Raw genomic sequence first — 15,671 nt, 5'->3', positions numbered from 1 at the left:
GATCATCTTGGAAGTCCGTGCAGGACTGTCATTTTGTACTGCTTCATGGACAGCTTCCTTGGTGTGCAGCTCTTCTTGGGCATTTGGGGCCCCTGGTTTTGTCCCAGCTCTTAGGAGTTTGGGACTGTAATCAGATTTCATCTCTGTTTACAATCTGGAAACTATATTGCAAGTATTTTTATTTTTTTTTTCTGATGAGGTAAATTATGTTTTTGTCATTCTTATAGAGGAGTTATGTATGCAATAGTCTGCCAAAGGTTACCTCCTTATTAAGGATGACAAAGAGTTCAGTACTATAGCTTACTCTGAGTTTATTGTTGCCCTAGCTGCTCCCAGGCAGATGACATGACTCCACATTGTATATATCCTTCAGTTTTCCATTTTTTTTCTTTTTTCAGCTACTAAGTAAAATTTTACTATGTATGATAAGACAAATGTTACAAAAAAAAATATTGAATTTTCTGTAAATGTTATATTTCAAAAGTACACTGTAGACTGTAAATAGCACCTTGCCCACGTAGACAGATAGCAGTGCATATGGCTGTAATTGCATTCTGCAGTTGGTGGTATCCAAGCATACGAAGCCTCACACCAAATAATTCAATAATCTACAAAAAACAAGAGGTTCAGTGGTGAGAAAAGAATCAGAATAAATCCATCCCCAATATACATACCCAATATATTCCCCAAGCCAAATAATAGGAAAGGATATATTGAAGTGCTCAAATGACTAGTATTGACCTAATTCAGAAAAATGAAACACCTATAGAATAACAAAGTGTGGTGTCGAAGCATTCAACACTGGCAAGGTGGTAATTTGATCTTCAATATCAAAAAATAACTCCAGCTCTTACTCTGTTTGGATCATTTTCATCAAGTTTGATTAAAATATCAGCATACTGGCAAGGCTGACTTTCTGTAGAATCCAATTTGGTAATTGTGCCATGAATTCCCGGACCAAATGATGATATTACTGGTGCATTCATCAAGGCCGCTCTATTGCGAAGAATGTACTCAATATGTGGTTCGAATGGACCTTCAAGTACTACCTGGAAGTATCCAACAGTCCCTTTCATTTAGAAGCTTCACTTCATTAAAAATTTAAATCCAGTAATCCAACTCATCTCAATGGACGAAATGAAAACTAACTCTTATATTGCATGTTTTAGGATATTGCAAGTAGCCATTCTATATGAAAAGCATGTTGCCACTGTGCTTTATGTCCTTTTGGTTCTACATAATTAGCATCATGCCTAGTTGCAATCTGGCATACCCTAGATTAGATCTACACAGTGCTTTCACAGCATCCTAGAAATGGGTACAGACCAACAAAGTAAATTACCAAAAAAAGTATCGCACAATAACATCAGTTTCTAGAAAACTTGAGAAAAGACAAATTGTCAGCAGACACAATTCCTAAATGATGGTAGTTAACATTGAGTGTATGGGTTAAGCAACTCAAACTCAAAGTACATATTGGCACTGTATTGCATTCATTTATGACATACTCACCCAACAATGCTTAGCCAATATTTAATATCCTGATTACTTTCTACATTTCTTATTCTACAATTTAAGTAGTGCTTCTCTGATCTATTCACTATATAGTGTAAAATGGATACAAAGATAAAGAATCTGTATGAACAGTGATGTAAGAGAGCAGAAATTACTACTATGTTCATGCTATTTAAGCAATGCTCCTTGCCAAATGGATCTGAATGGATACGAACATGCTCACTAAAACAAAATTGGAGATCGTATTGTTGTAATGCTATTTTATTACAAAAGATGTAAAATGCAATTATTGAAGATCTATCATGAAAATGACACAGATAGTAAATACAGAACTGGGCATCTCTGTTTGATGATTCCTGACTTTGCAATTGCAATGTTCTCTAGAGAACCTCCCAAGGCATTCATATGTTCTTTTCCAATTGTTGTGATAACTGCTGTAGCAAGCCCTTCACTACGTATAACATTAGTCGCATCACGTGCTCCACCAAGACCAGCCTGTCACAGAAACAGCATGTCCACAAAAAGTGATTCAGTTTTTCCAAGCTAGAAAATTTTCATCTCTATGTTATTCACTTTCTACATGTTCCATTGCCATGAAAATAGTGATAGTCAATGACCATCCTAGGTGGGGTCAAAATGTCAAACTCGTAAGTTCATGAATCGAATAACTTTCTACATTCCAGTTATTCCACTTCCTAAAAGTTGGTTCAAATGTGGTCAAAGAATTTTGCTATCATAATTCTAAAGGAAAGACATTGTATTATGGTCATTATGATAAAGTTTTAATAGTCGAAGATGGCATTTGCACACTTTACAAAATAATTGTTGAAGTCAAAAACATTTTTTTCCAACACGAAACTTTTTTCCCATAGAAAGGCAACAAATATAAGAAAACATTACCTAAGACAAGTTCCAGAAACATGTAATTTGATTTTGTCTCAATTTTAGTGAAAAACTGTATCCAATTAATATCCAACAAAAGCACTAGGTATCATTTGAGCTAAACTTTTGCAACATCTCAAACACCCAACAACTCTTACAAGAAAACATGGATAGTCCAAAATACTAAATTACCATGCCAATAAAACAAACATTTCAACAAATTTACCAGAATAAACAAGGTAAGCAAGAGTAACATGCACCAAAACACTAAGATAGTGAGGTGTTCCTCTGCATGCAGTAAGAACGTAGTCATAGATTTGAAATCGTCAAAATGTACAATGTGGAATTTAAGGTCCAAAAAGAATCTAGGACTAAACCAAAGGAGATTGAACATGTTACTATAGTAATCTGTACAGCAGAATATCCGATGTCAAGAGGGAGTTCTAGACACAATCTAAATAGACATTAGCAGTAATTATGCCATGCTCCTTGCACAATAACTGTACCGGCTAAGTGGAGTTGACAGACAAATGCAGGGGAGATGGTGACCCATAACTTCTTCATAAAGTTTCTGTAAACATGAAACAAAAACAATCCTTCTAAACAACGAGGTTTCAAAATAAGGACGTCAAAAGTCCCTCTTATCTCGAAGGTTTTATCCGTTACCTCCGAATACCATTAGAAATGGATCTTGACAAAGCATAACATATATTCAAAAAACATGTATGATTGAAGAACCGAACCATATTCAAATGCTAGCATACCCCCTAAACAGATGAACAGAATGCCAACGTAAATCAAGCAGTCTACACATTGCAAGGAGTTTTGGGGTGAATGTAGCTGGAATTAAGAACAAACAAACAGCCCTATCACGTTGTTCACTAGTGCAGAAAATAACTCATGAAAACCCAAATTAAGGAGAGACTCCAACTATGCATGAGGGTGTTTTTAGCAATATAGAATTAAATGGCAGCCAACTCTTAATTAGGAATAAAGATACTCATTGATATCTCCAGAAATAAACACGAACGCTTCGAAGGGGGAATGAACCACAATTAAACTCTTCTAAAGAAAGGTACAAGGTTACCCATATTCAGCCCTTCATGACACATTTGATGCAAGAAAATTAGCGTTTTCAACAATATCGAGTTCAAAAACATATTCCACAAAAGAGAATCTTTATTTCAATTTCCTTCAAGATATTCAACTAGGTTCCAAGGGGGGTTCTTTCCAAATCCAACCATGCCAAAAATGGAGAGAGAAAATCTTTACATAGATTTGAGCTCAATTTCCTCTACAATAAAATATTATTAGCAGAATCTAGATCCACTTAATTCTCCAAAGAAAATACCAAAATAAAACTTCAAAGGGACCCTCAAAAGCAAAACACCCTCATAGAATAATGAAATGGTGTGTCCACTTAAATGAGAGTGCCATGTGTCTTGACCCACAGCAACATGCTAATGCAAGCCCATGCAAGGTGCCATTTGTCCTCTTCTCCTTTGCAACACTCTTCAAGGCTAAGCTTCAACAATCTCCTTCAATAAAATAGTAACGCATGCTAAAGAGGAGGGTGTTCTCCAAGAAGGCAGTTCAGCCATCAAAATAATGTAAAATATCACTTACAAAAGGCATATCCTTTGGATGAGTGCGAAAAGGAGTATTTTGGACCACATTGACCAAGCCTTAATGTAAACTAATACATGAGAGGAGATGCACCCTAGGCGATGGATGCAATGCGACAACATTGATCAAACCTATGTTACTTGGGAGCGGGAGCGGAAGCAGGGAGCGGGAGCGAAAACGGGAGCAGGAGCGACCATTTTCAGAAGCTCCCGGTTTGGGAGCGAATCCTGGAGCGATTTTTTGTAAATATATATATTTTTTAATTTTTGATACATATATGTCAACAAAAACATGTAGAATGATGAATTAGACATAAAAATACATTAAAAAACATAGATTGAACCATATAACAACAATCATCTAGAAGTTATAATCTTCATCAACCACGTCCACAAGTTAGTAACATAGTAACATACAACATATTGAGTCTCATGATTCATCAATCTTAAAGTTTCAAGCTTTCGAAATTCAGTATATAACATTTATCATCATTGATCACCAAAGTTGTACTTGTAAGCTAAGTGTAACCATTACAACAAATAATATCTAACATGAAATGAAATGTTATAAAATGAAATGAAATGAAACAACTTTCAAATTTCATGAAGCATCATATTCATAATTCATTACTAATGAGTTATAATTGCCAACTTCAAACTTAAATTGTCATATATTGTTTAAAAAAATATCATAATAAATATGAAAGAGTCAATAGTTATAAAAGCTACTAGAAACTAGAAAAGAGAAGTAAATCTATTATCTATTTCTTATGCTTGGGCCAGTTGCCACCACGAGAAATGTCTAATTTTTTAGTCTTGTTGGAAAATCAGGATCTTTGTCATTAATATCACCCTCTAAGCATTAACATAAGATAGAAAAAGCATAGCATGTCAAGTCAAGATTTTGTTTGAGTGATGCGTACATTTTTAGGAGGGTCATGATAGAGGAGTTCGACAACCAATGTCACTAACATCAAGGTACATAGAGGGATTGGTGCTCTTGATTAAATACAAGTTCCATACCCTAATACATAACAAAATTCAATGGAAACATTGCAATCCCCCAATCCTGAAATCCTGAAAAACTGATAAGTCTGCTAGATTTTGAATGAAATCTAAAATTCTACTTTCTCCATATGAAATCCAATGAGGCCGGAACCACTCTCAAACATCCTGAGTCATTTCATGATAATGTTAAAAATTTAAGTAAAAGGATGAAAATGAAGATTAAGGAGAATGTCACTTTTACTTTAAGAATTTAACATTACCATGAATAGCATATCAATACTATGGCCTAGACTTGATCATTAAGCTGCCCCACTCAAAAACTATTTGTCTCTTTCAAAAAAAATTGCATTTCGAACATTACTACAAAAAAAAAATTGCAAAAAAAGCAAAACGCTCCCGAAAACGCAGGAGCGAAAATTTTTTTAGGGAGCGTGCTCCCGCCCCGCTCCCAAGTCGCTCCCGCCCGGAGCGCGGATTGGGAGCAGGAGCGAGGGGGGGGAGCGCTCCCCCGCAACATAGGATCAAACAAGATAATATAAAAATAGTCCATGGAGAAGTGTGCCAACGTAGTCAATTATGTTAAATATTGTAGCTCAGACGGGTGTTCTTGTCTTGAGAGGTGTCATTGAGGCTAGAAACACAGAGGATTTAATTATCTCCAAGCCCATGTAATTTTTGTTCAATCTAGTAACTATGGTCGGTCTTCATAATGTATATTTGGCCCTTGATGTATTTGTAAAGCATATTTTAAATGCTAGGGTCAAAAGAAAAATATATTCTGAGTCAAAGTCCCATTGCAGCTTTTAAAAGAAGAAAATTTGAATTTTGAAATTGAAATTTTTGGCTCCAAGGTTCTCAAGTCGGCCTAGGGCAAAGGACACACATATTCGACCAAGCAGATACGATATAAAGGCAGCTTGACCCCATTCTCTTGGCACCAATTCACAGTTCCTCAAGAAGACAATTTTTGGGCATCTTAGCAAAGATCAAGAAGGACAAGGAGGACAAAAAAGAAGATGAATTAGCTCTCTCTCTCTCTCTCTCTCTCACAAGATCACACATGTGGATAGTCTATTCTCTCTCTCTCTCACAAGATCACACATGTGGATAGTCTATTCTCTCTCTCTCTCTCTCTCTCAAGATCACACGTGGATAGTCTCTTCTCTCTCTCTCTCTCTCTCAAGATCACACATGTGGATAGTCTATTCTTCTTCTGGTTCATAGATTTTCTAGGCAATTCTGTTGCAGGAGGCTGAAATTATGGGCAACTACAGGGGCCAAAATTCTGGGGTAACTGGTAGGTGTAGGAGAGACGAAATTTTGGGCTGGATCAGGCAGAGAAAAATTCTGGATCAGATTGTGAGGCTTGACTTGGATGGGTTGACCAAGTTTGACCATAGGTCTAGGAATGTCTCTTGTTGAACAAAAGAATTTCTCTATTGAAGAAGATTGTTGGGTTTTTCCCCTTTGTGGGTTTTCCCAAGGTAAATCTTGTCTCTCTTTGTGCATTGTGATCTCTATTGTTCTACTGTTGTTGTATCGTTGAATTTGTGAAGTGTAATTGCTTATTGATATATTGGAAAAATTAAAATAAGATCAACATCATTAAAAGTAATTATCATTTTTTCAGACATACTATAAAAATCAACATGGTATCAAAGCTTTGGTGAAGGAAGGAACATTGAGATCACCTTTGTGGAAGCCCTAGAGATCATTTTATTGAAGTCCTTGTTGATTTGCATCCATGGCCTCTTCTATGAAATTAGAAAACAAGCTAGAGGGAGCATCAAACATTAGAGCTTGGAAACTTAGACTTGATCTTATTCTTGCCAAGAACAAAGTATTGTATATTGTGACAAACAAGGTTGTAGAACCAGTAGAAGTTGCAGGAGAAGAGAATTTTAAAGAGGATGACATCACTGCCATGAGTTTTATAGTGGACTCCATAAGAGATCATCTAATCCCCTACATTGCAAAGCATGATATTTCCAAGAAGATGTATGATGCCCTAACTAATCTATATACTATCAAGAATGTTGGTCAAACCATGAGCTTGAAGAATGAACTTCATGATATAAGGATGACAAATGATGACACCGTAGCTTCATACTTTGTAAGGATTTCTCAATTAAGAGACCAAATTCAAGTGATTGCAGATATTGTTCTGATCAAGAACTAGTGACCACCGCACTCAATGGTCTAATAAGATCATGGGTTTCCTTTGCAGCAAGCATTAGTGGTAGGAAGGAAGCTCCTTCATTTGAAGAACTATGGACCTCTTGTGCTCAAGAAGAATCAAGTTTAATATCAAGAGACCGAAAGGAAGAAGAAGCTCAAGCATTTGTAGCTCGTTTCAAGAAGAAGAATGGAGGAAAGAAGAAATTTGGTTTCCAAAATCTTAAGTCTAAAGGAAGATCTGCTCCACAAGGGAAGAAGGATATGTCAAAGGTTGAATGCTATCATTGTCACAAATTTGGTCACTATAAGAACCAATGTTTTTAAAACCGGAACCGGTGACCGGACCGGTCCACCCAATGAACCGGTTTACCGACCGGAACCGGTCTAACCGGGACTGGTTTGGTCTAAACGAACCGGTTTTAAAAATACATTAAATAATTAATTTTTAATGAAACAAAACTATTTTTAAGATGTAAAACCATGATTCCAAGCCAATAGAGACAAAATATGCAAAGTTTGCTCATTTATATACCATGTAAAGGTGAATATATCAAAATGGCACCGAGTGCAATACATATCATCGACAAAATAGCAAAATACATAAGAAATGAGGCTCTAAATGGCCTATAAAGTCTAAAAACAATGTTGTAAGCTATGAGGCCAATGGCCTACTACAAGCCTACAGTGTACACATGATCAATCGTCAAGTTCATAACCACTACTAGACACAGGATCATCATCAGGAGCTACATAGACATCATCTGGTTCAGAGTCTGAAGATGCCTCAGCCTGATCTGCAACCTCAGTATCAATGCCACCAATGACAATAGAAGTGGACCTAATGGAAGCACGAGTTTGTCGACCTGCATGACTAGTGCCTTCCATTGGTTCTTTGCCTTTCCTTGATGCCGCTACTGATCCTAGTTCTGATGCCACCACATAATCTGCTTCAACCCCTGCTAAAGCCATGTCGATATCAAAATCAACCTCAAACACAGGTTCTTCAGTCTCCTCCACCCATTTTGATATTGGATCAATATCGTCCAACACAATGGGATCTAGATCAGGAGTTTTGCTCATCATTTGGAGCTCTAATTGCATTTATTGTTTACCCCCAAACCATGAAATCCTGAAAACCATTAAGTCTGCTGAATTTTGAGTGAAATCTAAAATTCTAGTTTCTCCATATGAAATCCAATGAGGTCGAAACCACTCTCAAACATCCTGAGTCATTTCATGGTAATGTTAAAAATTTAAGTAAAAGGATGAAAATAAAAATTAAAGGAAATGTCACTTTTACTTTAAGAATTTAACATTACCATTAATTGCCAACATTGTTAGGGTTGAAACACCCTTAGTTTCCCCCCAAAACCCCTAAACCACAATCAGGAATACACTTTTTGCAAGTTTTGGTGGGCATGCCTAAAACCGGCCGGTTTAGGACAGAACCGGCCGGTTTGATACAAACCGGCCGGTTCCGTCCTAAACCGGCCGGTTTTTCACCGGTTAGGGCAAAAAATGGGTGAAAGGGCCTTTCCAACCGGGTTTTTTGGCCGGTTTAGACCGGCGGCCTTGCTAACCGGCCGGTTAGACCGGTAACCGGTTTTTTAAAACGGTTTTGAAAACTATAAGAACCAATGTCCTGAAGGAGAGAAGGGTAGAAAGAGGAAACAACAAGCTTCCGTAGCTGATCTTGATGATGAACACCCTAAGAAGTCTAGAGGTGACAAGGATTTCTTTTATTTTTCTTCTCTAACAGGTTCTATTGCAGATGACAATGATATGTGGCTTGTGGATAGTGGTGCTTCCAGGCATATGACAAGAGATTGTGGAAATCTCACTAGCATGATGGAAAGAAGACTATCTCAAAGGGTTGAGCTTGGAGACAACCATAGCTATGTAGTCAAAGGAGTTGGAAAAGCATCCATTGAGTTGGAATTTGGTAATAATGTTCATCTCAGCAATGTTCTATATGTGTCAGGTTTGAAAAAGAACTTAGTCTCTATTTCATGTTTAGAAGACAAAGGAGATAGAGTAGCTTTTGTGGATGGCAAAGTACTTGTATGGTCCAAGGGCTCTAGTATAGATGATGCTAGGGTTATTGGGATTTGTGAAGGGAGATTGTATAGGCTCGTGAGTCAACCAGCTCAAGCCCTAGTACATGATGAAATCAATCCAAGTGAACTATGGCATAGGAGATATGGTCATCTTCATTATAGAGCATTGCTTGAATTAAGTCAAATAGTTTCAGGAGTTCCTGAATTGTTGATAGAGCATGATGGTGTATGTAAAGGTTGTGCACTTGGAAAGAACATCAAGAAGCCATTTCCAAATAGTGATAATAGATCCAAAGAAGTTTTGGATTTGATCCACTCTGATGTTTGTGGACCTATGCATGTGAGATTGCTTGGAGGATCGTTGTATTATGTAACATTCATTAATGACTTCTCTCGTAAGATGTGGATCTATCTCTTGAAGACTAAGGATGAAGTCTTCACTAAGTTTCAAGAATTCAAAGCTGAAGTGGAAAACTTGATAGGTAAAAAGATCAAGATTTTGAGATCTGAGAATGGAGGAGACTACACCTCAAAATAACTAGTTGCTTTCCACAAGGAAACTGGGATTAAGTGGGAGCTAACTGTCCCCTATAATCCACAACAAAATGGTGTAGCGAAACGAAAGAATAAGTTCATTGAAGAATTTGTTAAGGCTATGATGCATGATTTGGATTTGGCGACATTCTTAAGGGGAGAAGCATCACTGACAATTGCATACATTCTAAATAGAAGCCATCATCGAATTTTGGAAGGTATGACTCCTGAAAAAGCATTTACTAGACAAAAGCCATAGGTTGGGCATATGAGAATCTTTGGTTTTCCTGTATACATCCATGTTCCTAAGGATAAAAGGAACAAGCTAGAACCTTTCGGAAAGAAAGGCATATTTGTTGGTTACATTGAATCATCAAAGGCCTATAGAATTTACATTCCAAAGCAGCAATGAATTGAGGTCAGTTGGGATGTCAACTTCAATGAGAAGGTTGCATATTGGAGATCTAAGGAAGTTTCCATGGGCACCTATGAAGTAAAGCATGAGGCTTAGAAAGGAGAATGTTCGAGTTCTACGGAATGTCCGAGAGAGCTAGAAGGGCCTTGTGAATCAGTAGAACCAGTTGTTGTTCTAGAGATCAAGAAGAGACCAGCATGGCTTAGATCTACATTGGAAGAAGCAGAAGGAAATGTAGCTTTTAATGGCAGAAGAGAAGTTAAGAAACCTAAAAGGTTTTCTAGCTATGGAGCTCTCATGTCTAATCTTATTGATGCAGAGCCTTCCACCAATGAAGAAGCAGCTAGCTATCAAGTGTGGAAGGAATCTATTGATGAAGAATATCAATCCATTATGAAGAATGATGTCTAGGAGATTGTGTCGAGGTCAGAAGGGAACTCAATGGTGAATTCCAAGTGGATATACAAGATCAAGCATGTTGCACATGGTAGTATTGACAAATACAAGGTGTGATTCAAACCTAGAAGGTTCTCCAAGAAAGAGGGAGAAGATTATGATGAGACCTTTGCTCCAGTTGGCAGGTACACCTCCATTAGATCCATTATTTATCTTGTTGCTTGGTTGGGATGGAATTTACATCAGATGGATGTAAAGATTGCTTTCCTTAATGGTGTGATTGAGGAAGAGGTGTACATAGAGCAGCCTCAAGGTTTTGAGGTGCATGGAAAGGAATCTCATGTTTGCAGGTTAAAGAACACCTTGTGTGGACTCAAACCAGCTCCAAAAGCTTGGTATGCTCGTATTTATAGTTATTTGGAAAGATCGGGATTTTCCAAGAGAGATGTTGATCCAAACCTTTATTTTAAGGTTGTGAAAGAATGCACTGTGATCCCATTGCTATATGTTGATTTGTTTTTGACAAGTGTTGAGTCTCTCGTCATCCAATGTAAGAAGCAATTGGCTTCTAAGTTCGATATGAAGGATCTTGGTCTGATGCACTATTACTTGGGATTGGAAGTATGGCAAAAGCCTGGAGAGGTTCTCCTTAATCAAGGAAAATATGTCATTGAGATCCTTTAGAGATTTGGCATGATGGACTATAAATCCATGGCTACTCCCATAGTGACTAACTTAAAGAAGCTGAGAGGCTCTGGATCCAGCTTGGTAGATCCATTTATGTATCGTTGGTTGATTGGCTCGTAGATGAAATTGGTAACTCCACGTCGGACGTTTTCTTTGCAGTAAACACATTGAGCCAATTTCAAGGGGAACCGAGCCATGAGCATTGGATTGCAGCAAAGCACATTTTGAGATATTTATGTGGTATTGTGAACTATGTCTTGAGATATGTTGCAAACAAGGATATATAGCTTCAGGCATATACAGATGTTGTACCTTGGGGGTGTGCTTCAGTTTGGGCTCCGTTGTGATATCTTGGACGAGCAGGAGGCAGAGGTCTATCACACTCTGCACTGCAGAAGCAGAGTACATCGCAGCTATCGAAGCTTGTACTGAAGCAGTGTGGTCCTTTATATAGCCTTCTCAAGGGGTCGAATTCCCTCCTTTTGGGCGACTTGATGTTGCCAGGGCCGACTTGTACTTTTGGAGTTTCCAGGACTTTCTAGACTCAAAAAAAAAAAATTACAATTACATTTTGCCCAGAAGGGTCTTATAAACAAACCCTAGAAGCATGAAGAACATGTTTTTACATAGAAGACAATCAATAATGAGTATGAAACCCATGCTTTAATAATAATAACTTTTTTTTCTTGCTTGTTACATAGGATAGATATTGAAATGAGTACAACAATTATGAAGACAAAAACTAGTTACATTTCTCAACACTCCCTCTTAACTAGGGAGGTATTCATAATTGTACAATCAAGACAACATCACATCTCAAACTGAAGAGTTTTCACAAGAAGAGTCGGATTGATAAGCCATATTGTAAGCATCATCATTATGACCAACGCTGTCTCTGAGGCCTAACTAGACAAGCTCTACTTTAAGCAAGAGCATTATGTTGGGAGGCTTTATGTGTACAGTGTGATACCGCACTACCTCTACAAGGTACATACCTCATCCGGATGTCTACAAGGTATGTCATTTTAGGACTATTCTTATCTTGGATCTCCATATCTAAGTCCTCAAACATGTTGGAATTTCTAAGTCTATCCGTTAGAAACCCTTCATGTACTTTACTGATTTATTCCTACCTACTTGTTATGTTAATTAACAAGTTATTTACCATGTAAATACTAGAAATAAATACAAGTACACGCTCAACACATTACAGATCATCAACTAAAGGAAACAGAAACAAGCACACAAGTGACACCGTTGTTTTTGGACTAATGTCCCTAAAAAACCCCAATGCGGGAAAACTGCAGGTATCTAGGGGTTTGATTTATTAAGCAGTTGCAAAATACAATCTGGGTGCCAAATCTAGCTCACCCAATAGAGAAAAATCTCGGCAGTAGTACCTCTCTACTCGAAAGCAGATATTCTGGCTGAAACCCCAGATAAACACTCTGGTAGCTCCACAGCTCCAATCTGCCCCACGAAACCCTAGCGTCAGCATCTAGGGACTGCGTCAGCTCTCTCTAACCCAGCGTTAACCCAGCGTCACTCTGGCTTGGCCTGCGTCAGCCTCTGGAGGCATGGCGTCAGTCCTCTGGCCCTCTGTGTCACTCATGCTGGCCCGCTGAGACACTGTGCAGTTCCTGGCTGCCTCTGCGTGAGCCCTAGCTAGCTCTGCGTGAACCCCTGGCTGGTTCTGCGTCCCTCACTCTCAGCTACTGCGTTGATCCTCCTAGTGCTATATCTGTCTCTCTGCTTTTTTATTCACTACCCCTCAGCTACAACTCTAATCACTTTCTCAACTTTCTCAGCAAACCCAGCCCCAAAAAGTCGAAATCTTAATCTCTTGGTGTATTCTCCAAGTGACCCTCAAGCCTCCTCTTATACTTTTCTCGTTGACAAATCAACGGCCGAGATTAAGTCCCTAATCAACAGCTACGATTAGATCTGGCTTGATCCATGACTTTTGGACCATTCTAACACAGTTTTATATTAATTCACATTATTATTTTATTTTCCCTAAGTTTAGACTTAGGGACTCCATTAAAATATTAATTATTTTAATATCTCCCAAACTGTTTAGAATCTTCCCAAACCCTTTCTGGGTATTGGAGATCTCATGTGCCTTAACCTCTCCACCAATTTTCGTGGCTAGAGCACATTTGATGCTACCCCAAATCAAAACTCCCTCTTAGCAAGGACTGTGCTCTAACAATACTCCTCACTCAGTATCACCTTGATCATCCAGCACTGGTCCCTGTAATATTCCTAATTAGCCATGGCTAATTGGAATATTCGATTTTGTTCGATTTTTGCCTTCTATAGTTATTCGTAAATAAAAGTGAGGAAGGGGGACATAACTCACTTTTAGAATAAAAAGTCACTTCCTAGTAGCACAACGTTGTGACTTAAAGGGGAGCCAAGGGGGCCAAAGGGGGACGCAAAAATGGAGCCCACGCAGACACATGGAGGAACTGTGCAGGAGGAAAGGAACACGTGGCAAGAGGGGAATCACGCAAGAGGAGGTGAGCCTTGGGATTGAGAGAAGCAAAGGCTACAAAAGAGAAAGGAGCCCCCTCATTTTGATCATTCTGGTTATGAGCATTTGTGATAGTCATTTCGACTTAGAGCACGCTGGTTGTTTAGCTAGTTTGCAGCACTGTTTAGTGCATAAAGTGTCTTCATTCGGAGATCTCACCCTTAGCCCCAGGGGACTTCGAGTGCCTGCTCGGGCAAGGTATTTCCATTGGCATTCCAGCAGTAGTTCCATCAACATTTCAGCAACAGTTTCATTAGCGTTTTGGAGGACTGCGCAGCACTGAGAGGAGGACGCAGTTCTTTCTGGCAGGAGCTTGGGTTGAGGGTTTGCAGGAGGATTTGTACTGAGAGGTAGAGCAGGGGATCAGCCCTTGCATATTGGAGAGTTTTGTCAGGAGTTTCCGGCAATTTTCTGGAGGGTTTCATTCGATGGAAGCGCAGAGCATTGAGGGACTGCGCAGAACCCCAAGGGGGTGATTTCGGGGGTCGGCCATTTCAGAAAAGCTTTCTGGGCTTTTCTGGGTTTCTTGAGTAGACTCTGATTCCAGAGTTTCAGCTTTTTCTGAGGAGGGGAGCACCCCCCAAATCCTCATTTGATTTCTAGCAGCAGCAGCAGCACAACAGTTCTCCAGTAGCTTGGACGCAGTTCAGAGAAGGGTCATTCCTTGCTATTCTGGGTGTATTTCTTCACTTGCCTGGTGCAAGTCGAGGTGCTATCTTCCTGATCACCTCTTGTACTCATTCTATTACTCAGTATAATAAAATGGCTCAGCATTCTCTCTGCATTTCTTGAGTATTTGCTTACAGTTATATTGTTATATGTTGCATCATTGTTATTTGTATCTCTTGAGCATTCTCGGCTATTATACCACTTGTGTGTTCTCGTATGCTCTTACACAAAGTCTGGAAAGGGCCAGGTAGCCTCCGGAACTCGTCCTCTTTCAGAGGCGACATATCTGGTAAATGCCCTCCCAGTCCATCTCTGGTTGGAGTTTTCTTGAGTTTGAGGAATATTCCTGTTAAAGGGATATTACAGTGGTATCAGAGCATAGATCTGGCTCAACCTGTGGAGCTAGCAATCTATGACACCGGGGGAAAAACCCTACATCTGTTACAAAGGTCGAAGATACAGGGACACTAAGCGTAGGTTGGAGAACACTTATGGAGAGGGACACTGTGTTTTGGTGGTGGACGCAGAACAGGAGGAGCCTGTGGTGGACACAGGACAGAGGGAGCCTATGGTGGATGCAGAGCAGGAGGATCTGATGGCAGATGATGACGGGAAGAGATTTGCGGATATGCTCCTCAAATCCATGCAGGATCTGTGGAGGCAGATTGAGGTGATGGGGCAGAGATTCACGGCAGTAGAGGAAAAACAGCGTGAGAGCCCACGGGTTTTTCAGGTTGTTGAGGGATCGGGCGCATCCCACCATTTGCTAGAGCAGCGTGATACTGCGCAGCAGGTGGCCTCACATGCCCCTACATGCTCTACCATGCCCACTTTCTTAGAAGCCGACATGGGGGCCGTAGCCCAGCAAGAGGCAGAGCCCGAACATATGGGCGATCATTTTGCAGAGTACCAAGCCTATGGGCAGAAGCTCAGGGAAGCCCTCTCATTCAGAGATTTTGTTCAGCTCCAGCGGGATAGCAGACCCCGCGACCATCACAGAGGGTACCGGCATTACCATGATGGTGACACCCACTGTGCAGCGAGTAGATTCCACTTGCCTACGTTTGATGGTTCATCAAACAATTCGACAATGTCTTGGGTGGAGAAGCTGGACATTTATTTCTAGCTTAACCAAATGTCGGAGATAGAGGCCATCAAGGTGGCAACAT

General features: G+C 39.5%; 1 protein-coding gene across 3 annotated transcripts in view; it reads right to left on the bottom strand.

Annotated features, from left to right (window-relative positions):
• The window catches only part of GLA1 (Folylpolyglutamate synthetase family protein), a 488,793-nt gene that overhangs the window by 200,824 nt on the left and 272,298 nt on the right, over positions 1-15,671 (bottom strand). For all 3 annotated transcript variants that reach the window (XM_089436895.1, XM_089436893.1, XM_089436892.1), the window contains exons 5-7: positions 1,849-2,010; positions 855-1,049; positions 509-608 (exon numbers count right to left, since the gene is read on the bottom strand). In XM_089436895.1, coding sequence (XP_089293021.1) covers positions 509-608; positions 855-1,049; positions 1,849-2,010 — 457 coding nt within the window. The remainder of the gene's footprint in view (positions 1-508; positions 609-854; positions 1,050-1,848; positions 2,011-15,671) is intronic.

Source organism: Pinus tabuliformis, chromosome 5_2 (genome assembly GCF_031772625.1).
Source record: "Pinus tabuliformis cultivar Carrire ecotype Pingquan chromosome 5_2, CPIR1, whole genome shotgun sequence".
In the NCBI taxonomy this organism is placed as follows: Eukaryota; Viridiplantae; Streptophyta; class Pinopsida; order Pinales; family Pinaceae; genus Pinus; species Pinus tabuliformis.
Note: the sequence above shows the minus strand (reverse complement) of the source record. Positions and strands in the feature narration are given on the sequence as shown.